General features: G+C 28.1%; 1 protein-coding gene across 7 annotated transcripts in view; it reads left to right on the top strand.

Annotated features, from left to right (window-relative positions):
- LOC129963219 (dystonin-like) overlaps positions 1 to 24,791 on the top strand; it is a 319,384-nt gene that overhangs the window by 255,969 nt on the left and 38,624 nt on the right. For all 7 annotated transcript variants that reach the window (XM_056077411.1, XM_056077407.1, XM_056077412.1 and 4 more), the window contains 33 exons: positions 45 to 269; positions 1,169 to 1,282; positions 1,365 to 1,448; positions 1,917 to 2,555; positions 2,692 to 2,892; positions 4,517 to 4,954; positions 5,058 to 5,214; positions 5,346 to 5,468; positions 6,037 to 6,269; positions 7,223 to 7,352; positions 7,462 to 7,649; positions 8,015 to 8,338; positions 8,433 to 8,595; positions 8,730 to 8,896; positions 10,501 to 10,670; positions 13,099 to 13,258; positions 14,032 to 14,182; positions 14,275 to 14,444; positions 14,679 to 14,894; positions 15,080 to 15,193; positions 15,278 to 15,391; positions 15,528 to 15,740; positions 16,547 to 16,708; positions 19,190 to 19,360; positions 19,573 to 19,899; positions 20,618 to 20,944; positions 21,354 to 21,438; positions 21,647 to 21,873; positions 21,957 to 22,163; positions 22,273 to 22,392; positions 23,342 to 23,668; positions 24,120 to 24,326; positions 24,467 to 24,695. In XM_056077411.1, coding sequence (XP_055933386.1) covers positions 45 to 269; positions 1,169 to 1,282; positions 1,365 to 1,448; positions 1,917 to 2,555; positions 2,692 to 2,892; positions 4,517 to 4,954; positions 5,058 to 5,214; positions 5,346 to 5,468; positions 6,037 to 6,269; positions 7,223 to 7,352; positions 7,462 to 7,649; positions 8,015 to 8,338; positions 8,433 to 8,595; positions 8,730 to 8,896; positions 10,501 to 10,670; positions 13,099 to 13,258; positions 14,032 to 14,182; positions 14,275 to 14,444; positions 14,679 to 14,894; positions 15,080 to 15,193; positions 15,278 to 15,391; positions 15,528 to 15,740; positions 16,547 to 16,708; positions 19,190 to 19,360; positions 19,573 to 19,899; positions 20,618 to 20,944; positions 21,354 to 21,438; positions 21,647 to 21,873; positions 21,957 to 22,163; positions 22,273 to 22,392; positions 23,342 to 23,668; positions 24,120 to 24,326; positions 24,467 to 24,695 — 6,883 coding nt within the window. The remainder of the gene's footprint in view (positions 1 to 44; positions 270 to 1,168; positions 1,283 to 1,364; positions 1,449 to 1,916; positions 2,556 to 2,691; positions 2,893 to 4,516; positions 4,955 to 5,057; positions 5,215 to 5,345; positions 5,469 to 6,036; positions 6,270 to 7,222; positions 7,353 to 7,461; positions 7,650 to 8,014; positions 8,339 to 8,432; positions 8,596 to 8,729; positions 8,897 to 10,500; positions 10,671 to 13,098; positions 13,259 to 14,031; positions 14,183 to 14,274; positions 14,445 to 14,678; positions 14,895 to 15,079; positions 15,194 to 15,277; positions 15,392 to 15,527; positions 15,741 to 16,546; positions 16,709 to 19,189; positions 19,361 to 19,572; positions 19,900 to 20,617; positions 20,945 to 21,353; positions 21,439 to 21,646; positions 21,874 to 21,956; positions 22,164 to 22,272; positions 22,393 to 23,341; positions 23,669 to 24,119; positions 24,327 to 24,466; positions 24,696 to 24,791) is intronic.

The raw sequence follows: 24,791 nt of genomic DNA, 5'->3' as shown, positions 1-24,791 counted from the left end.
TCATTATAATTATTATAGACGGTAAAGTTAATTTTTATTTTCAGTCTATTAAACAAGAGCTGGAAGACAACCAGAGAGCAGTGATGTCGGCTGTTGATCAAGCACAACAACTTATAGAACAAGGGCAGGAAGTTCTAAGTAAAGACGAACTTCATAGCCTGCAAAAGAATGCAGATAATTTGAAGAAACGTTACAACCGAGCAAATGATGAAGGGGACAAATTATTGAGGCGTTTGAATGCAGCTTTGGAAGAATTAAGGAAATTTTCGGTTGGTTTTTTTTCTGGTTCTTCATTTTGAAGTATTGCAGTATTATCCCACTTTTACACTTTTCAAGGAATTAGGATAATAATATTGTAAAGGGGAGATAACATTGTATTATGAAAATATTGTTTTGCAAGTGATAGAATTACAAAAGTAGGAATTTCTGATGTTAGATAAAGAAAAGTATTGAATGATTGGAGAGAATAAGATGAAAACAGTTTTATTTAAAATATCGTGTATCGTATTTTTATATTCTTCACAAGATAAAATAAAAAATTATATAATCAACAAATTAATCTTTTAGACTTTCAATGCTGTGATAAGTTGTTTTTACATATAGATATTTTCTAAATGATATCTCTTGAAAAATATTGTGGACATATTAAAAATTTTCTTTCCTCCTTCAATCTTTTTTAGTTTGGCTTAATAGATTTTTAGAAATTTGGTGGTTTTTGCTATATATATATATATATATATATATATATATATATATATATATATATATATATATATATATATATATATATATATATATAATATAAACTCAACAGCTACTTTTATAATATATTAGTTTAATCTTTTTACAGTCTCCAAAAATACTAAATGCATCATACAAATTGCATACTGAAACTTAGTTTTAAAAAAATTAATTGTGCATATTACTTAAGTTTAGGATATATTATTTTCAATTAGTGCATATTTTTTGAAGATAAAATCGTTCACCTTTTGGAGTTAGAACAGAATTTGTAAAAAAATATTTGCTATTATAAAATAATTTTTTAATTTGTATCATTTAATATAATTTTTGGGCAAGAAGTACTTAGTTTCAAATATGAAGAAAAATGCTTCCTTATTGTTTCATTATTAATATTTTAAATTTATGCTATATTGTGTATCTTTTATAGAATGAATTGATCAATTTTATGGAGTGGCTGAAGGATTCACACATAAAGCAGAATGATAAAGAAAGGAGTATAGTTGATCTTGAACACTTGAAAGAAAATGCTGATAGTTACAAAGTAAGTAAATCCCATTTATTAAATTGCTTTACTCTCTCAAAAATGTTGGAAGATAGACATTAATTCCCATTGCATCTTATAGGCATTTTCAAGTGATGCCATTGCTCATCAAGCAGATCTTCGATTTATTACAATGGCAGCACAGAAATTTGTGGATGAATCTAAGGTAATTTTTTATATATATAAATTTCTCTCTAGCCATTATTTATGAAATTATTTTGTAAGATATATTTTTCCTTAAGCTCATTGGAACTATGCATGCAGCTCTTCAACATTATATTTATTGGTTGATGTGTGTATTTCAAAAGTTAAATAATTAGAATGTCATTTGCTTTGAAAAGAGAGAGAGGGGAAAAAAGTCTTATTTTTAGTAGATTTTCTTTTCTTCATTGTTTATGAGAAATTCAATCACTTGGAACAGGTAAGAAGTTAAAGCTGCAATTTCGTGAACAATTTGTTACAGCTGCAATTTTACTTCTGTTATATTTTAGTAATTTCTTATTTAATATTTATATTTGTAGCACAGTATTATCATGACGTATTTTCTTGTTTTGTATTTTGATTTCCAAATATGGTTTGCTTGCATTTTATATATTGTGCAATTGTTTTCTATTGAAACTTAAAATCCATCTAGGATTACTCGAAGGTCTTAAATGATTTTCGAACAAGTCTGCCTCAAAGATTGCCTCACCTGGAGCCAACTGAAAGCCAAGTTAAGGAAAAAGTACAAGAAGTCTCCACTGCTTTTCAGAATTTGTTAAATCGAATTGATCGCCTCAGTGATAAATTTAGCATTCTATACAGCAAGCAGAGGAATTTTGCTGAGAGCCTCGAGAAAGCAACCACCTGGCTTTCTAGTGTTCAGAAAACTACAAAGAAAGTTCTCGATGAGCCTACTGCAGCAGATCCTCGAGCCATCCAAGACCAACTGGATCGAGTTAAAGCACTGAACATTGAACTTATTCAACAAGGCCGACTTATTGATAATGCTAAGCAAAGTGCAAATGCATTGTTGGATGCATTTGATGACTCAGACATTAGTCTCTCAGATAGGCGGGCTATTGAAAGTAAAGTAAAAAGACTAGAAGATGAATATAACAATCTGTGCAATGTTGTGAATGGAAAGAGCAATGAATTGCAGATGGCTTTGTTGCATTCTCAAGACATTCAGGATGGACTTGACAGTATTCTTAAATGGCTGGATGATGCAGAATCTAATCTGAGGAATCAGAGTAGGCCTGTGAGTCTAATAAAAGAAAAACTGGAAGAACAGGTAAAAAAATTTTACCATTTATTTACAATTATTTTTTAACTCCTCTTCTTTGAATTAATTTCTTTAAATAATTGGTTTGTTTGAATGCATCTGTGTTTTTTAATTTAGTAATTTGTTTTTGTTTGTTTTTTCTCAGATACAAACTCACAAAATGATGCTTTCTGACATTGATGGCCAAAAGTCAACTTTGGATGCTGTAAACGATTCTGCTCGGGAATTGCTTAATAGTTCTAATCAGAGATTAGCAAAGAAAATTGAATCCAAATTAAAAGAAGTCAATGTTAGATTTGAAAAACTTTGTGAGAAAGCTCAGAAAAGATCAGATTTACTGGAAGAGGTTAGTTTAGAATAGATTCCCTTTTTTTAATAAAATATTTTTTCATTATAGATAAAATAAGGATATACCAGAAGTAATTATAAATTTTGTTATCCTACAGTTTTATCATGATATTTAATTGTCTATAAGAGCTAGTAAAAACCATTTTGATTCAAAAAATTTCTCTAAAATTAGCATGTATTTGTTTGTAAAAGTCTGGACTACTTTTGCATTTGATTACTTGTACTTGTTGTGATATATATCAATTAAATTCATGTATTTTATACCAATAATTGAAAATTTCACTTTTTAAAAATGGATTAAAGAAATTATTTCTATGAAACTTTATATGCTATTCGGTCCAAGAGATTCATTTATCAAGGCTTATTGAGATTCATTTATCAGTAAGTTCCCATTCTGCTCCAGAGAATTGTGAAATAACTTTAAATATTGAAAGATTTTTTCCCCCCATCGGGAGATAATTCACTGTTTCACAAAGAATAATGTAATGCCAAAAACTCTGCTAACAGCTATGAGGTATAATATAATTTATAATAAAACTAAACTTTTTGTTAAATAATATATGAAGGGAAACACATGAAAGGCATTTATAGTAGTTGTATGCTGATTGGTTCTGGAAAGGTCTTTGAATGAAATTTGGTAAGTAATAGTACCTGATACATGCTTACATGATTAGTACAACATCAGTTTTAATTTAAATAGATACTCATGTGCTTAGAAAATAGATGTTCATGTGTGTAGAAAAAAAATTGCAAACTATATTGACTAATTTGACATTATACCATAATCATAATAACATTGATTTTACATTCTGCAGATTGATTCAGTTAGACAATGCAATAAATGCAAAACTTTGCTAGCTATCATGAATTTTACCTAATAACTCATTTGTTGTGACTATCATATTCTTTGCTATAACCAGTTTATTCTTCTACTAACTTTTCACCTAGATTTATTTTCTTCATTTTTTTTAAAGAAAATATTTTTTTCTGAAATCTGTGCATGTTGCTTAATTAAAAATGAATGTCACTATAGTATGTTCTTGATAGATAGAAATTGACGTTTGTTGACCTTCTCTTCATCTATGAGAAAAGTAGAGGGACGGGGGAGATTCTTACATGCTTGCTGTAGTAAATGTGCTAATAGCCATTTTGAAAAGACAGTATATATGATATACTCACCTGCACTTCAATTTGTATATGTGCGTCCGTTTATTCTGTGATATATTTGCTATGGGTCAAGATTTTTTTTAACAAAATATCGATCTATTTAATTACAATTTCGCATTTATTGTTGCTTGACTAAGATATGGTATTATATTTTTTATAGACCATGCTTATTGATTTATTGTGTGCTTTGTGGTAAATTTTGTGTTAATCAAAAGTTTTATTTGCTATTTTTTTATGATACAGAATATATATTACTGTGCCAATTTTCCTCGGCCGTAATTTCAAATTTTAAAAGTTAAGCATAATGTACCATTTTTTAATGTAAAGAAAATTTTGAATATAAAATTTCAAAAAATATGTCTTTGGATGGTTTTCCTTAGATGTATTTCCAGCATTTTAAAAGCTAATTATATTATTTTATATTTCAGTAACATTTCAATAAACTTTATTTTAAGGTTTGCAAAGCATTGAGTTCTTTCTCTTCAAGTGCTAACAGATTTGAAGAATGGCTTGCTGCAATGTTTGAGCTCACTCGCAAGAAGGAGTTTGATAGCAATATTGGTGAAGATATTATTAATCAGAAAGAAGCTAAAAGTGACGAATTTGAGGAAATACTTCGTTCAGGAAAGACTCTTGTGAATAAGCGAGATGTAACCGACACAGCTGTGATTAAAGATCGCATGAAAGCCCTAGAACAGCAGTGGAAGGAGTTGGGAGATTTTGTAGCTGAACAAAATCGCAGGAATAAAGAGAAGATGGAACAGCAATCTGCCTATGAAGCCCTCAGAACAAAAGTCTTGGAATGGCTTACTTCGATGGAGTTCAAAGTTGATGGTCTTGAACCTGTGGCTTTAGACAAAGAAGTTCTTCGTCGGCAGTCTATGGAGATAAAGGTTTGCATCTTTTTTGAAATATTTTACAATGTTAGTGTAGAATTTTCATTATTTATATTTTAATTTCAAAATTTCTAGAGTTACAAATTATTTTTTTTTCCAGGCTCTTGTTAAAGAACATTCGGACTATGGAGCTACAATAGACAAAGTTAATGATCTTGGAAACAGCTACGATGCTGTTTTAAGAGGAGAAAATCCCAGACACTTCTCTGGAAGTCCCACAAGAAAGTCTTCCAGTCCAACAAGAATGTCTCCAACAAGTATGTAATCATGGGTTTATATACTAATTCCAGTTTGTTTGTTTTTTTGACAAATAATGATCATTATTCTTTCAATTGAATCATAATAGAATAATCAAATAATGATTTCCATATGTTTAAAAATATTGTAGAGCATCGACGATCTCCTGATTTTGGATCTCCTTCAGGAAGAGGTATGCAAAGTCCACTTTCAAGCATCTCCAGCGGTTTCAGTAGCTCAAGGAATTCAGCAGATAATTTAGGTGGCATTGAAGGTATTATTGGACTATAGTTTTAATTGCTCTGTTTTCTAACAATGAATTGAAAATATCCTAATGTGATCAACTCAATAATGCAAGGCTATAAATAAATAAAAAAAACTTTAATTGTTTTGATAGAAAAAGACGGTTTATTGATTAACAGTTACTCTGCACTCTGTAGATTACTTTCACGACTTTGCTGTTATAAACTACATTGAAACGACTTTTGAACAAATGCAAAGGAAATGTTTCTTATCTTAATTAATGGTTCTGAATTTATTTAAATTAAATATAATTTTGTATTATAAACTAGTTTGTTCTAAGGAAACTTGCAATTTTATCATCATTAAAAAAAAGAAGATAATAGAATGGTAAGATTTATTAATCTTTGACTGCCATTTTGAAAGTATAAATGCATTATCTGTTTGTTTATTTATTTCTGAACTAAAAAGTTAAAATAATAGAATAAATTTTTTTTGCATAATATAATAATTGTTAATATTTCAAAATGAATATTCTTTTTTATTATCGTAATTAACCAGAATCTGTCTTTTAATTGCAATTATGAATTTATTTCCAACAGATTTGAGTCCAATCCAACAACAATTAGCTGAAATAAATCACAGATACAGTCTTATAGGCATGAAATTATCTGACCGGGCTCAAGAAATAAACTCTTTTACTGATGAAATCAAAATTTACATGGATGCATTGAAAACACTTTTGAGTTTTGTGCAAGGAAAAGAAAGACAAATGCCCAAAGATCCCCTCCCCATGAATAGAGATCAGGCTACAAAACAACTTCAGGCATTGAAGGTTAGCCATTTATTTCCTTAAAAGATTTAAAATATTCCAAGTATAAAATTTTAAGCATTGAATATTGTATTATATGGATGCAGCTTCATTTTTAGTTCCTTAAATATGTATTTCTTGTCAAATATTTCATGTATGTGCTGTATTATGCATGAATTTATTATTCTTTGTATGGGATTTATACAGTAAATATTGAAGTATGTAATAGATTGAGGAAGAGTTTTATTAGAGTATTATATAAAAATCAATTTTTTCAGTGATAATTAATATGATATGGGATAATTATGTATATCCATAATAGTGTTGAATGTTAGTAATAACAACCAAATTTAATGTGCTGTATCTTACTGCAACCAAATGAAAGCCTTATTTTGAATTTTAAATATAAAGTATTTTAATTGGTTAAAACAAAGTGGACCAAAATGGCAAAATTAATTGGGACAATCACTCTAGTTTTTAAATCTAAGAGGTTTTTTTTTTTTTTTTTTTTTTTGCAATATTTTACAAAAATGGAGAGCAGTGCTGGTGGCATTGGCGACTATCACAGGCACTTAAGTTTTGATATGAAATCGGTTCAGTAATTGCGGTTATTCAGGTTTTTCTATGTAGAAAATATATTTTGAAATGAAATGTTTCCGAAACTTAACTGAAAATTAAACTGGAGAGTTGCGAAGGGCAGACGACCGTCCAGTGATCATGAGCTTTCACATGCAATTAAAATTGGTGAAAGGCATTATCGTCTTTTGATTATCTTTAAAATATGGATTAATATCACAACAAAATGGCACTACAAACTTTTTTTAAAAGGTGACAAAGCGTAGTGCCCCCCCCCCTTCTATTCAAAATATAAATAACTATAAAAAGTTAGTGTATTTTTTCTTATAAACGATAGATTCCTTTATTAAAGAGTTTTTTGTGTGTATTGCAGAATATCGAATTTCCAATTTTTTTTTCAGGCAATTCAAGATGATATGCTTGAAAGACAGTTGGAAGTAGATAGATTAAAAGCTCAAACCGATGATTTAGCTCGCCGTAAACCTTCTACTCCTGGCATTGACAACCTGCAGATGCAAATGTCTGATCTGAGTAAGTTTTAAAGCCTTTTGCTTTTTTTTTATTATTTTTTTATTTTTACTCTAAAATTGATTATAACTATAATCAGGGTTTTCTAAAAACAAGGCATTTTTTTTTTCAGTGCAAAGATGGAATGAATTGTTATCAACAGTGAAAGATAAAACAAAATTCTTACAAGATTTTAAAGACTTCCAAGATTCTCAGGATGCAATGAATAATTGGTTGGGACAAAAGGAAAAGATGTTTCAGGTGCTTGGGCCCATTGCTTCTGATCCTCGTATGGTGAATGCACAGATTCAACAGGTTCAGGCAAGTGTCCCATGTAAAAATATGTAGATTATTTATTTAGAAAAATAAAATATTTATATTTTTAGTCTTTGTTTGTTGCTGTTACTCTTGTGCTCCCTTTTGTTGTTTATAAAAGGTAATCTTGATTTATTTTTCAAAAGTTTTGCAAATTGAATTTAAATTTTGTTCTCCCCCAAATATATTTATTTTAAAAGTTGTCTAACTAAAAACATTTTGTTTCTTAATTCTTCATAAATATAATATGTCTGAGTTTTATCACTATAAAAAGTATTTTCTTTCATTTAGTTTCTTTTCTGATTTATTGTTCATGATTTTAAATGTTCCGAGATAATTATTTGATTATTTTTATATTATGATTTGCTTAGGTTTTGAGAGATGAGTTTACACACCAAGAACCTGTATTGAATAAGAGTCGAGAATGTGGGCATGCTATCTTAGACCATCTGGATATAAATAGCCCTGCAGCAAAAAAAATCCGAGAACAGTTGCAAAATACGAATTTACGCTGGGATGACTTGATGAACAAACTAACAGATAGAGAAAAGAACCTTGATGCTGCAATCGGCGCAACGAAGGACTTCCAAGACAGTCTTAACAGACTGCAGGATCGTCTGCAACACATTTCAGATGAATTTGATCATCTTTCTGAAGCTGGATCCGATGCTGAAGATCAACTTAGAAAATTAAATGTAAAATTCTTAGTAATCGACAATTAGCTGACACATATTTTGTTGTTGTCTTTCAAAAATTTTTACTTACTCTAGCTTTTTATTTTCTTCCTAGGATTTGGAAGAGCAACTTGAAGATCAGCGTCCACTTTTGGCTGATGCTGAATCTGTTTGTGAACAATTATGTGATATTCTTAGTGATCCTGCATCAAAAGCTGAAATTAAAAATAAACTGAATGGTATCGAAAAACAGTACAATAATCTCAACAGAAAAATGAGTATGCATGCATTTATATTATTCAATGAATAATATAATATTATATATTATATGATATAAATTTTGAATTAAATAATTTTAAAAATTTATTTTTCATTTTTTGATTGATGATTTAGATTTATTATTATATTTTAGGTAATAGAAAAGCTGAATTAGAATCGGCGCTCAAAGAAGACAAAGACTTTTATCTTTCATTTGATCGCATCCAACAATGGTTGGATGATATGGAAAATCAGTTGTCCCGTGAATTTTCCATATCTGCTGATCAAGATGTTCTCAAACGTCAAGTTCAAGATTTTGAAGTACTTTTTTTATTTAAATAATATTATATTGAATTTTTGATAGTTGAAGCAAATATGCTCTGAAAGAGTAAAGGCAAAATTTTTACATAATTGTGCTAATATAAAAATCGACATTTATAAGTAGACATTTTAAATGATAATTTTCTTTAGATAAATAATGAATGAAAGAAAATGCTGAGAAATTAAAGGATACTTCTTGAAGCTATTATTCGAACATGTGTTTTTAATAGGATTTCAGGGAAAAAAAATTATAATATATATTTATTTATTTTGCTTCTGTAATTAAAATAGATTCATAATGTGAGTAAATGGGTAAATCTTAATTTATTTTGTAGTTTCCTTATGTGAAGATTACTTTTCGTTCTCAAGACATGACTTAGAGAAAATTTCTGCAGATGTGCACTGATCGTGATCCCTAAAACCCCGAACCACTCTAATTTCGTAAATTATATATAATATGTATATTGCACACTGTTCAGTAAATCTGTTCGATGTATATATGAAGAGATGTTCAACAAGCTTGATAACAGATAATGATGCCTTATGTCATGAGGAGGCACAAAAACATAGGTAATAAAGTACAGACGAAGCGTATTCAAAAACAGAACTTGCAAAAATCTATAATATATGAAAAGCAAATCGATATTAAACAACAAAAGGCTCAGAAAGAACTAGTTGAAGATTTACTCACCAAAAAGGGAAATCACTCAGCTGATTGGCTTTAACTCTCCCCCCCCCCTTCCATAATTTCTATAGTTTTCATGAAAGAATTCTCTAGAGCAATTTCTTATCTTGATTCTTAATCGAGCTATGACCAGAATTCTTGTAATTTCGGGAACCTGTTTTGATTTTCAATTCCAATAGTCTTTTCTCCCTTATAATATACTTAAAAGTGAAAATCTCCTAAACCATAAGGGCTAAAATAAGTGTTTATTTCTTGGTAGTTTTTTTGTCCAGACATTTTCTTTCCCACCTCTGTTATATAATCTAATGCATAATGTTTTTCTGTATTTCTGACAATTTTACATTTCTCTTTCTGATTGAAATCGAATGATTTTTTTTATTGCATTTATAAGCAAAAAGTCTGTAAAATTCTGATTCGATTATGAAACATGCATGATTTAAATATTGCTATCTTGTTTTCATGGACATGCTCGCATGTGTAATCATTATGAAACCTGCCTTTCTGGATGATTTTACACAGCTGCAATTCACTCACTTTTCCAAACTGTGTATGTTAAAGTTCACTAGAAAGCTTTCATTAGTTACGTCCTTTTTCATCCATATAGCTCCATTACTTTTGAAATTTTTATTTCTTTTTATTTCATGCCAAACGAAAACTGATTTCTTTTTCAAACAGATAATATTTTAAAGAATTATGTATCCAATCTTATAGTAAAAGCTTTTAAATCATCAATCATTCTGTTTGCATTAACTATTTTACTGTTCAATTTTGTGTTTGTAACTAATTAAATTATTTAGAAACTTCAATATTTTTAAATTCCAGAGAGAAAAGGAAGTTATTATGTGTTATAAGTTTAAAAACTGTTGTTTGTGTTTATTTAAATTTTGGATGTAATTGATTTATGATTGTTTTTAAATAGGGAGTTTATAAACAAGTTCTTAATAAGGAGCATGAAGTGCACATACTAATGAGTAAAGGAACAGAAATGCTTTCCAAAGTAACTCGAAAAGCAGATGCTGTCCAGCTGCAGAGTAAAATGGAAGCTACAAAGCGTCAATGGGAGAAAGTTCGAAAGTCAGCTAATGATAGGTAGATATAAGAACTGTTTTATCTTAATTTTTATTCCATTTTTGGAATTGTCTGTCTTTGCCAAAGTTTTTAAAGTTGTTAAAACATATTAATAATTGCATAACTTAGCGGTTGTCACAATTTTGGTCAGTGATTTGGTGGCAGATTTTGTATTAATAAGTTCATATTTTGTAATGCAAATAAATTCAAAAATTCCTTTCACATATTAAGATTTATGTTTCTGCAATAAGGAACACAGACATCTCTCTTGTAATGGCAAGCATAGCAACAGGAATTGTAAGGATTTACAAATTTTTGTATGTAGATAATAAGTAATTGTAAGCATATTTGTTCCTTCATATAAAAAGAGATAAATTCGAAAGTTGGAAGAAATATGTATAAATTGTGAATATAACATGTATAGAATATACTAAAAGCATTAACTTACAATTTTTAATAATTATTTAATTTATATTATGGAATTGTTGTTCTATATTAAAATCTTTGCAATTAACTGAAATTTAATGATTTTTTAAATATCTGATTATCTGGAAGGCAATTTTTTTGTTTGTTTCATAAACCAAATGTAAAAGAAAGCCACTTAAATATTACACAAATAGAAGTAAATCTGCTTTAGATTCGACATATATTGTTATATATTTCTGAATATCTATTTTAGAATGTTTAAAGAATATTCAAGGCATTTTTTCATTTTATTATTTCTTTTACTTTTTATTTATTTACTTATCTATTTCAAAATTTTCCCTTTAGCTGTTAAAAATGAGTAAGGCAATATTTTTGTTAATATTGATCCTCATTGTTGATTAATCTAACCAAAATAATTTTAACAAATATTAAAATTTAATATTTTTTAAAAATTTGGAAAGATTTTTAGATTAAATATTTTTAATTATAAGAGTCTTAAAGATTATGCCTAAAAATATTAATCATATTCTTGTTTTAAGAAATGAAATGAAAGTATAGTATATACGACTACTGATGCTTTATTAATATAATTTCTTGCCCCTTAGAATTAAAATATATTGTTTTGTATTTTGCACGTTATTTCTCAAATCATGTGTAGCTTTAACTTTGAGAAAAGAAAAAAAAGAGCTTTAAAGGTATACTTTTATTGATGCACTAAAAAGAAAAGACATTTTATTTTTGTTATATCTTATTGTTTAATCTTTACTTGATACTCATTATTGAAGAATATTGAAGTAATTTTTTTCTTAAATATAATAGTATAGTGCTTATTGAGATTTAAAATAAAATGAGTTAATCAATTAATTTATAATTAAATTACAAAAATACTAAAATTGTACATTGCATTTAGGAATGCAAAAGCTTATAGAATTTCAAAACTCTAGTCACTACTGATAACATTTCCAAATACCTGCTAGTTTTTTTTTTACTTAAAATCTTTTACCAAGTCCAAATAACCAAATATATATATAATATGTGTGTGTGTGTGTCATCTTTTATAAAACATCTTTAAAATTATTCCTCTGGAATATAAGTTAAATCAGGTTACAATTAATATTGAATATTAATTAATATCACAGATTATATTTGTCTCAAATTTACAGTTTTATATAAAATCAGGTTCCATAAATTACTATGAAATTTAAATTTATGAGACTTTTATTACACTTTTATATCTCTCATTCAAAATGAATGTGGAATTTAAAAAATAAAAAATATAATTTGTAAAAATCATCTTAGGGTCTTATTTTAAAAATTTCCATCAAGTATAAATACAGTGTGTAATTTCTTCCATTGTCATTTGTAGGTAGGCTGTAAGCAGAGGCAGTGCATTTCTGTCAGTTCTTCCCCAAGACACTTTTAATAATAACTTGCTTTCTATCTTACATTCCTCATTGGAAACAGAAAACAGTTTCCAATATAGAACTTGCCCAACCAGTTAGTTTTGCAATCAAAATTTCATTCTTTCTTTTCAAATTCTTTCCTTGCTGTCGGTTTTGAAATGGTTTCATTGGTATAGTCTTTGTTTAACAGAAATACATGGTTAAAATAAAGACTGTTGTCTTTCAATTTTATTAAATTCGTATTAAAACAAAATGCCCAACAACATTATTACAATATCTTCAGATATTGACTAGCATTCAAAACATCGAACAACATTGTAGAGATATGTGTTAATAAAGATGTTTCTGGAACAGATAATATCAAATAAAACAGCTAAATGATTTGTTCAGTACATTACTATAGTGTGTTGCCTTGTGTAGTTAACAACACATGAAAAGTTAGTATATTATATCCAACATCCATAATATTCCCAATCTAGTACTTTAAAATTAGCACGTAGAAATTTATTACAGAATTATTTTTTATATTATGATGGACTTATAATATTAAGAAAGGTTTATTTTTTCAACAGCTTTGTGATTTTTTTAAAAATATTTTTTTTTTCTTTCTTTTCTCTAAGGCACACTCAACTATTGAAATGCTCTGAAAATTGCAAGAAATATCATACCTCACTGAATTCTTTCAAGTCCTGGTTCTGCAAATGCGAAGACAAAGTTTATAATCTTCAGCCTATCAGCTTCCAGCGGGCACAGTTAGATAAGCAAGTGAAAGAAATTCAGGTAAAATTTTCTTTTACTAAAAAATATTTTTTATATAGAAAATTATCTAAAATAATCCCCCCACCTTGACAGATGTGCAAATTAATCATTCAAAAAAAATTTTCTTGTGTATATGATGTTTATCTCATGATAAAAAGTGATTCATCATTAACTTAAATTCTTTTTATAATAACATATTATTGATTAACAAATCATGTTTCTCATTAATTTATTAATCTCCACAAATTAATATGTCTTAAATGCACTATTGATACCTCTGATTTTGTAAGTGAAAAGTTGCAAATTCTTATCTGGGATCTTGAATAACATGGTAGTTGAAACAGAAAATTAAAATAACCAATAAATTTTAATTTTTGTAAAAAAAGATGTAAATATTTTATTCCAAAAATTATGATTAAAAGAACTAAAACAAAAAAGTAATACTTTAGTCTGAAATCTTTAATTTTATAAGCTTGTTTAGTTACAGTGTATAAAAATCTAAAGTTGTTAGCTGGTTGTGAGTTTATAGTTTTATGAAGAAATTGAAATTTTTGAGATTTGAGAATTTTTAGAAATTTGATACATTTATGAAATTTGAACAAGAATTTTAATGATTTTAAAAGAAAGTTAAAAATGCTTTATAGTTGTTCTCTGTTATGTTTTACTTTTACAATTGTTCAATGTTATAGTTTGTAGTGTGTTTTGCTTTGATTTTTAAAGCAGTAAAAAGAATTATTTGTTTGTTTTTTAATGTATTTTTAAACATTATGAAAGAAGATTTTTTCTTTCTCTAGGCAATTAAAAATGACTTAATCAAACACTCCCAAGAATTTGAAAATACTTGTACATATGGTGAAGTTCTAATCTCATGCTGTGATACTGATGTACAAGATATTAAAGAGGATATTACTGATTTGAAAAAGAGATGGGACAGACTTAACCATGGTAATAATTAGACATTTTTAGATTTATTCAGCAAATACTGTGAAACTTATGTTTGTTTGTTTCTCTAAGGTTGTTAATATCTTTCATTACAGAAGTTACTCAGAGATCACAAGCTTTGGATGATATTTCTCATAAACTGAATGTCTACCAGGACAAAGTTCGAGATGTCAATCATTCCTTACACCGTCTAGAGGACAGACTTTTGTCCCATGATGCTTTGGGAGATAGCTCCAGAGATCCTAAGTTATTGGCAAGAATGAAGGTATTGTATATCTATTTAATTATGCTTTTAAATATTAAGACATTATTTTAAATGTTCTAAATTTCAATGTTTTGCCACTTTTATCATTAACATGTAATGTTATGATAATTTTATAAGAAATATTTTAATTTAACAAATGTGCAGTTCATTTGTAAAACTCGCTGTACATTTTTTAATATTAGACCCCATTTGATGTGTTCAATTCATATATACTTATCAACCCATTCCTTTTAGGCATTATTGTCAGAAGCGGGAGATGTGAAACGGCAACTTGACACATTAAAAGACTATGTGCATGTACTAATTTCTGAAGCTTCTCCATCTGTTGTGACATCACATATCACAGATGAAGTGGATGATTTAGAAAATCGGCATAGACTTTTAACTCAAAAATTGGAAGACAGGTGTAATGATCTAGAGTCTGCATCTGAAATAATAGCTCATTTCAATGTGAGTAACTACAAATAAAATTTTGTAATTTTCCTTTTCAAATCATTATATGTTTAATTCTTTTTCTTTGGTGAGAACACATCTTATGAATGTTTTATATAATACTTGAATATATGGATTAAACTTCACAATATTTTCATTGTTGGTTATAGTAAAAAGTCCTTTCTTTCTTTCTCCCTCCCTAGAATAAAATGAAAGAAGCTCATCTTGATTTAAATCATCTAGAAGAAGAACTGGATGACATGTCACCAATTGCCAGAGATATAGACACCTTAACAACTCAAATTAATCAAATTAAGGTATTTTAGATAAACTATTATACAATCTCCTGCATACGAAGTGTTTTTATTAGCAATCATTTATTGTTTTTATTGTTTTTTTAGAATTATTTACATAAATTGAAACGTTCTAGAGAAGATTTTGAGGATGTTGAACATCAGTGCCAAGATATAATAACACATGGATATACGCCTGATCCAAAAGGATGCAGAAATCAGGTACATTATATTATTAATTTATTAGACTTCAGAAAATGCCTTGAAATTGCTCAAAAATGAGCCAGATTCATTTATTGATAAATACTTTCAAATCATTTTCAATAATTTAATTGACAATGGAAATGGATAATTTTAGCTGGACAGCCTCCACCGTCAATTAATCCGCCTGGAAGAACGTGCCAAGACTAGGGATAGCAATTTAGATGCTATGTTCAATAGACTAGAAAAATTTTATGATGATTACAACCATATCAATCGTGAGTTGGATGAAACTGTGGATGAGGAACATTCTTTTAAAACTGTTGGTGGGGAAGTGGATGCTATACGATCACAACAAGAAGAATTTAAGGTAAAAACCTTTAAAATAATATTATCTTGTAATAATTTTTATAAAAAATGTATGGTAATTGAAAGTACTTTTTAAAATGTTTTGAAACATTTTTTTTTTTTTTTTTTTTTTGTTAAGAGTTTTCTCGTTTTTTATTTCATTTTGAAATGGGTAAAACATTAATTTTCATCCCTTTGTGTACGTTATAATTCCAAATTTATGATGATTCATTTAGTTGTAAATATTTTTCAACAACAACAACAACAAAAGTATATTTTTAAAGATTAAAGATTTCTTTAAAAGTACTTATTATTTTGTGCTAAAAAAGAGTAAAGTTTGTATTAATTAGGATTGTAAATCGTAGTATTGTGTCATTGATTTTGTAATTTATCAGCAATAATATTTGAAACTTTGGAATTTATCATTAAAAACTTTTTATTAATGTAAAATTACATTATTGCCTTATATACTTAGACAGAAAATATGTTAATTAAATATGCCCATTGGATTTGCGAAAAAAATTTAAAATCCATCTCTAGAATAAATTATTTAAATTTAAAAAAAATACATGCTCCAAAAATTTAAAGATGACATAATTGAAAACTCTTTTGCTTATAATACAACCCATGGGACAACCCAATTTTTGTTGGAAAATTATTAAATACTTTAAAAAGAAAAAAATAAATAATTGTACTGCTAAAATACCTGCGGATGTAGGACAATCATAAGATACATATATATTTGAGACAATGCAGCTAATAACAGTTGCATTTATAGTCATTTTTTTTTTTGGTATTGACTTTTGAATTTCTCTTGTATGCCTTCAGCAATACCACAGAGATCGTCTAGAGCCTTTAGGAAAACAAATTGACAATATTAATAAGATTGGGCAAGGTCTCATTCAGTCTGCCTCTGCTGGTGTCAACACATCTATCTTGGAACATGATCTTGATACTCTCAATGAAAAGTGGAACAGCCTAAAACAAAGGGTAAGAAAAAAATCCAATATAAAATTGTTTAGTGTTTACTTTATTGTTCAAATTAATTGGGAAAAACAGGAAAAACTTCTTTTTTTAAATCTTAGCTTTTAATCATTACATCCTTAAATAGACTGAAAAATCTCTGTATTAGTACGTAGTATGTCCTTCTTTAGCAAAAATGATCTTGTCTTGGCATTGACTCCACTAGTGTAGCACACATGTTTCTGTCATCATCTCACTTTTATAGTACTTTTTTTCATTTGTTCTGTTGTCATGCAATTCATCTCATTTTCCTTCTCTTTTTGGAGATGATGATTCAGAATCTTGAAATGTTCTTAAAATTCTTGATTTTTCAACACCAACTGTCTTAGCTATATCTTTCACAGTCATATAAGTATGTTCATTAAGAGAGATTATTTTGGAACATTTTCTTGGAATAATATCCATCTTTGAACTAGCAAATATAACATGTGTTGCACAGGATGCAATATTATAACCACCAGCTGCCAGGCTGAATGGCTCATAACTGAACTACTGATATACTAAAATCAGTCAAATGAAGAAATTAAACTCAACGTCAATCTGTCACACTACAACTAGGCATATGTAACCGGTTTAAAGCAGTTCGAAACTTCACTGGTAATTACATACCAACTCAGACAAGAGAAATATGTTTGTCCCAATTAATTCGAATAGTATAGTATGTACTTTGACTGTGCAATATAGAACTTGGCTAATTTGAAGTTAACGAGAATTTTTTCTCATACTGTCTGATAAAGATGTTATTCCCTGTTAAAAAAAAAAAGACCTATCCCTCATGGCATTGACATATGACAGTTACAAAATATTAATCTTTGGCATAAATTTAGCATTTTTACTGAATCTATTGTATGCAAGATGACCAGCCGACCAAGAAAGGCAGGAATCATCACGGAATTCTGAGAGGGCAGGAAAAATTGGGAAAATTTATTATAAAACTGGAAATTTTTATCGAACATGATAATTTGCTGGTATTTTTTCAAAAGTAGAATGAAACAACGTTGGCAACTAATGAAAATAAAAATTTTACTGATAGTCTAAAACAGACTCTGGAAGAGAAAGATTAACCACCATATCTAATATTGCATATATATGTATAAATATGTAATATTTTCTTCAAAAGTTTTGATTTGCTTTTTTTTCAGAACGTCAAGTTATTGACATAATTAGCAAAAATGGTTTTGCATACTATGCGAAAAAGCTGCTTAACTAGGAGAATTCAGCATACTCTTTAATACCAGCTAGCTGCAATAAAATCCATTATAAAGAATGGAATCCATATAAAAACGCTGAACATGCTTCTTTGAATTATAAAATATATTTAAGATTAATAACATTCCTTTTTATGGTAACAATGCTGAACATAGAACATTAAAATAGGGGGAAATAGTGTATGTATCCAAGTTTATCTTTAGTTCCAATTTCATTTCAATTTTGATATTGATTGCATCATCCAAGTTGCCAGTTTATTGTATCATCTGGACAAGATGATGAAGAAATACCATGTGATATTGAGGAAACGTATTCTGATCTGAACAGAATGCATTGTTCATCATCTGAATTCTCTAATGAATTCATGGGCTTTAAGAAAATTATTTATTTATAATTATAGAGAACATTTATAAATAAATTTAACTAATTAAGGCATAAAAATAGTTTTATGTTTTAAATTTGAATTAACTAAAATAAATTTGAGTTATAAATGTTTTAACATTATGTAATAAGAAATACATGATATAAAAAGAAAATTCTTCTATGAAGAAATCAAAGAATAAAAACTCTTCGATAATAATAGAGAAAAATCTAAAGCATGAAGATTTAGTCAATTTTCATTTATATATTTTGATATTAATTTATAACAAGACTTATAACTTAATTTGGTATTGGTTACTTGTAGTTGCCATTTCAGGTAACAAGAAACTTTATACATTTAGTTTCTTATATGCAAGAAAATTGTATATATTATTTGATAGAATTGATGTATTCTTTATTATTATGTATATATTTAGTTAGCATTATGTTTTTATATAATTATGTATTTTCCATTTGAATTTCATGTATCTATGTTATATTAATTTTAAAATAGCTTTAAATAACTTCTTTAAAATAATATTCAATAAATTTTTAAACAAGATTTTTTGTTGTTTTATTAAAAGTAAAAAATTAAGTAATTGTTTAAAAATTTTTTTTTAACGTTTGTTAAATCTGTTTTAAAGAAGTCTGTTCCAATTTTTGTCAATGGCTTGAAAAATTTGAACTTAAAACATTTATTTGATGGAAAAGTGAAGTGAAAATTTTTTGTTAATAAATATTTTGTTATCTTTCCGAAAGAATTCGCAATTTCTTCTGCATTTCTTAATAAAGCTATAAATATGGTCTTTTTAAAAATACTTTATACAATAATGCATTTTTAAATTAAGAACACCTGGTTTAAATCTGTCTTTCTATTAGATGAATGATCGTGAAAGGAAACTGGATATAGCTTTCCTGCAGTCTGGAAAATTTCTGGAAGCTCTTGAGGGTCTCCATAAATGGTTGGAAGACACTGAAGAAATGGTAGCCAATCAAAAACCACCTTCAGCTGATTACAAAGTGGTTAAAGCTCAGCTGCAAGAACAAAAGGTAAAATATTTATTGAAGCTCTGAAACTAAGTATATTATGAAGTAACATTGCGTTGATCAAAAAATTGTGGAAACAAAAGGATATTGTATGTGTTTGTTAAAACAAATTTTTAGTTGTTTTTCAATAAGATAGACCTGGCAGATATAGCAGAAAAATAGTTAATTTGTTTTATTCTAACAAATGCTTTAATCCATTTTATTTTTTTTTGTAGTTTTTGAACAAGCTGCTATTAGATCGTCAAAATAGCATGTCATCTTTAATGCAGATGGGCAATGAAATAATGAAAAATGCTGAACCCTTAGAACGCATGCAAATTGAATCTCAGATAGCTGATCTTATGCAGAGGTTTGACGAATTGTCCAATTCTGCTCAGGAGAGGACTGATGCTCTTGAAAGAACTATTCCTGTAGCAAAGGACTTCCAGGACCGAATTGTTCCATTGGAGGAGTGGTTGGAACAAACAGAAAAGAAACTGGCTGCCATGGCTACTATCCCTACAGATCAAGAAAAAATTCGTCAGCGTATGATAGAACATGAGGTAAATCTCATTTTCATATGGTTGAATTGTATATCCTTGAACAGTTCATTTAATTATTTATGTTATATATTTTATAATTAAAAAAAATTTGTAATTTTAATTGTTATACAGGTGTGATATCTATCATCATAAGATTGTCTTATTTTGTTTGTTTATTTATTTTCTAAAAACAAAAAGTCCTATGAATGAATAATAATTTGGTATTTTTATTTAGTAGATATTTTAATGCAATGATTTATAGTTGTATATGTAATTTTATATGTATTTTTTTATTAAGTAAGTAAATAAATAATAATAATAGTTTTAATAAAGAGTTCTTCTAATGGAAATTGAAAAAAAAAAAAAAAAAAAAAAACTCTGTTTCTGTTTACCATCATTTAGATAAAGTATGTAGTTTATTGTCAGCAGCATATATTTTAATGTGAAAATACATTTCTGAAAATATCTCACATTCTTTGAAATACTTTGCACAAACACTTAAACTTGTTTAAATTTCAAAATGGTTTGCCTCTTCATTTCATTATGAAAAAAAATCTCTTTAATAAAGATGATAGTAATTTTTTTTTATTTAATTAAAATTGTTTCTTCATTTTACTTTGGTTTAAATTCTGGATTTTCTTAATTTTACTTCACTTATACAGCCTACCTGCATTTGTAATTTTGCACAAAATCCACTTATTTTATTTTTAATCTTCATAATTATGTTGTATAATGGCAGGCATTACATGAAGACATAATGGATCACAAAGAAGCTTTCGAAGAACTTACAGAAGTGGCTCAAACTTTGATGGGTTTGGTAGGTGATGATGAAGCACAAATGGTTGTGGAAAAATTGCAAGATGCTACCAATCATTTTGCTAAAGTGGTAGAGGACAGTGAACATATCGGACAACTTTTGGCTGAAGCATTCCAAGGATTGGGTTCCTTCAATGTAAATTATGAAGATTTGATGGCATGGATTGATGAAATGCAGTCTCGGTTTTCACGATTTAGGATTCTGAGTGTTTATGTGGATAAGCTGCAAGAGCAACTGGATGAACTTGTTGTAAGTTATATACTGCTATGTTTTTATGCTACTTAATAAAATTTATAATCCTCTTTTGAAAAGTCTTTTAGAATATATTTATCTAGAAATAATTGTTCTTATTTTTAATTCTCTCTCATATATTTACTATGTCTTATAAAATCAAATTCATTCTGAAAAATATTTAATGATATCTTAATAGTTATTGCTTAAGTTACTTCTATTATTTTATAATAAAGTTTTTTTAAAAATAATATTTTAATATAAATATCTTATTTTAATTTCATTTCATTAACTTTAATAATACTCAAGTTATATAATTTAAGAATTTCATAGTTAATATATCTTTTTATAAAACACAACATAAATATTTCTTCTTGATTGTTTTTTTCTTTTTTGGCATAATATTTTTTACTTCATTGCTGTGCAGGAACTAAGTGAGGAAATTGCTGATCACCAGAAGCAAGTTGATGATGTTACTAATGCAGGCCAGGACATAATGAAACATGCTTCAGGTCAGAATTTTTAATCTTATTATGATCTTGCAATGTACTGGTATGGCATGATTTCTTGTAATAAAAGGATTCAGTTTTAAAGTGGAAAATATTACTGGGATATAATAAGGACATTCAATTATATAACATTACCAAAAATAACATATTTGTAGGTAATAGTGATGTAAGTAATTTTATACTCTTAAATATAAAAACATTTTTTTATTAGGAGATGATGTGATAAGAATGAAAGAAAAACTGGATACATTGAGTATAAAATTTACTGATCTCACTAGTCGAGCTGCTGATAAGCTAAGACAAGCCCAAGATTCCTTACCTTTAGTGCAGAACTATCATTCAGCTCATGAGCGAATAACTGCATGGATGGATGTCACAGAAAGGCAATTGAAGAACCTTGAAAATGTTGGGCTCTCCAGTCAAGAAACAATTATCCAGGTTTAAAGTCATTTTTCTTGTCTTTTTTAAATAAGTGCTGTTAATATTTTATTTTTACTAATATTGTATGATTCTACTTTTAGAGGCTAGAAGGTGAAATTCAGGAATACAGACCTCTGGTGGAAACACTGAATCATCTTGGTCCACAACTGTGCCAAATGTCACCAGGTCAAGGAGCAGCAGACATTGAGAATCAAGTGTCTCGCATTAATAGAAGGTTTGACACAATCTGTGAACAGATTCAAAGGAAAGCAGAAAGAATAGATTTATCAAAACAAAGAAATGTGGAGGTTTGTATTTATTTTGAATTTTTTTATATTATATTAAATGGTGCAAGCTATAAAAAAAGTTCTGTTGACTGATGGTGCATAATTAATAATGCATAATTTGAATTTTTAGGTTCTTGGTGATATTGAGGATCTTTTGGATTGGTTTCATGACGTTGAAAAACAACTTGTACAAGCTGAACCTCTATCTGCAGATCCTGATTCCTTAGCTGTGATGTTGAAAGAACAAAAAGTAATTTCAGCAACTTTAATGACCAATACAAATGAGATCTGTCAGATGGTGCACTTAACTCGTGCCTGTAATATCTTTTGTAAATACATGGGTTGAGCATAAATCTTAACATTTAATTTAATCTTGTGGTTTGGTTGCTTTGCAAAAGTAGTAAATTAAAAGAAAAAAAATATTGAAATCGTTTTATGAAATCTAAATCAGTAGTTTAATAATATAAATATGGTAATATGTTACAATTCAAGCTTCCCCCTCTGTAGTGCCAATTAAAAAATTGATACATCTGTGAAATATAATTAGCTTGACATAAAGAAGTAAAAATTGATGAAATAGTTAATGGTCTACTTTCATATAGATATTTGCATCTAATTCCTGGTTAACTGTATATAATATGAATAATAACTGCATATAATGTAAAAAGTTTAATCTTGTATTAGTTTTTAGTGCACATAATTTAGAATTATTGATTATAACATAATCAATAACACACATCAAGTGGAAGGACAAATGAAAGGAGCATTCAAAGATGTTGAATAATGTGAAAAGAAATGTAATTAATGACCCTATTTTCCTACTTGTTAAATCATCCTGTGTATTCAATATATTATTTATTACAAGAAGTTCTGATAAATTTAAAGAGAAAAATGCAGTTTTTTTTTTATTTTATTTTATTTAATTTGTTTCCAGTAACATTAAGAAAAATTATATGTATGTAAAATTCTGTGATTTTACTTTTAAAAATGTTTTTATTAAATCTTTGTGAAACACATTTTCAAAGAATTAATTTTGTATTATCTACTGATTATTGTAAACTTATGACTTGAAACAACATTCAGGAAGAAAGGCTTATCACTTATTTAAGTTTAAGATTGGAAGATATTTAAAGAAATAAAATGTATTTAGAGTATCATGATTTTTAATACTTACAAGTGGAATGGATTTCTCATTGTAGGTCTTAAATGAAGAAGTTAGCAGCCAGAAAGGTCGTGTTCGAGATATTCTCTCTGCTGCCAAAAAACTAATGCGAGAATCCAGTGCTAATGACCAGGCTGAAGTACGTGATAAAGCTGATGAATTGAAGGATGTTGCCAACAATGTGGCTACTCTGTGTGGAGATCGTCTTTCTTCTTTAGAACAAGCATTACCTTTGGCTGAACATTTCTTTGAAACACATGCTGATTTGTGTCAGTGGTTGGATGATATAGAAACTGAAGCAGAGCTGCTTGAAACACCAGCTTTGAATGCACACCAAATTAAGAAGCAGCAAGATCGAAATAAGGTAAGCTCTTAGACGGTATTTCGTGTGAGGAAATAAAAAGATAACACCTTCTTGTATCTTTTATATAGTGTTACATATAGTGTTAAATAGTTTTTCTTCTTCTATTTTCTTACCCCCTCCCCCAAACTTGAGAACAAGAAAGTCTGCTTAAAAGTTGACTTAAATATTAACTTTAAAGCAAATCAATGCTGATATAAATAGATCTATTATGCTGACAATTTGTGGATTCCATCTTGTAAAATTTGTTTCTATTAAATTAATCAATTATCATAAAATTACAAATGTATGATATAAAGGTTTCGTAGTTCAATTTTCTGATTAATAGCATTGCATTTTTATTTGTTGCAATTGTTCAAATTCAGATATCTTGTATTAAGTATCCTCTATAGAACTTTATATATTTCTTTTTAAACAATATAAGAATTTATATATAAAATTTTCTGGAATTTAGGCTCTAATACAATCTGTTAATGAACACAAGGCATTAGTAGATAAACTCAATAAAACAGGATTTGCTCTGAAAAAACTGTGCACACCCAAAGAAGGTATCCGAATTCAAGACATTATGGATTCAGATAATAGTCGTTATAATGCATTGAAGGACATATTGAGGGATCGACAGAATGCGTTGGAAGAAGCAATGCAAGCTACATCCCAGGTAAATTTCTTGTATTTAAAAAAATTAAGTGATTTTGTTTATAAATATTTTTAAAATATGAAAAATTATCTTTGTCTTTTCTTGTTTTGCTTACCATAATCACTCAGGACTGTACAAATAATACTATTTAATCTTTCTAGTTTTCAGATAAGCTTGATGGTATGCTGAATTCTCTTAGTAATACTGCTGATCAGTTACAAAATGCTGAGCCTGTCTCAGCTCATCCTGAAAAAATTGAAGATCAATTGAGTGAAAATCAAGCCGTGTTGCAAGATTTGGACAAAAGGTCAAATGCATTAGAAGCTGTTAAAAGAGCTGCTGATGATGTCATTGTGAAAGCTGGGGATGCCAGAGATCCTGCTGTCAAAGGTCTCTATAAATTATGATTATAATAACTGTATCCTTGTGTAAATGTAATCTGTAATATCATTTCATAAAAAAATTATTTTGTTTAAATTTTAGTAA

This window comes from Argiope bruennichi, chromosome 3 (assembly GCF_947563725.1).
Source record: "Argiope bruennichi chromosome 3, qqArgBrue1.1, whole genome shotgun sequence".
NCBI classification, from domain to species: domain Eukaryota; kingdom Metazoa; phylum Arthropoda; class Arachnida; order Araneae; family Araneidae; genus Argiope; species Argiope bruennichi.
The sequence above is the reverse complement of the archived record's forward strand: the minus strand, read 5'-3'. Positions and strand labels throughout refer to the sequence as shown.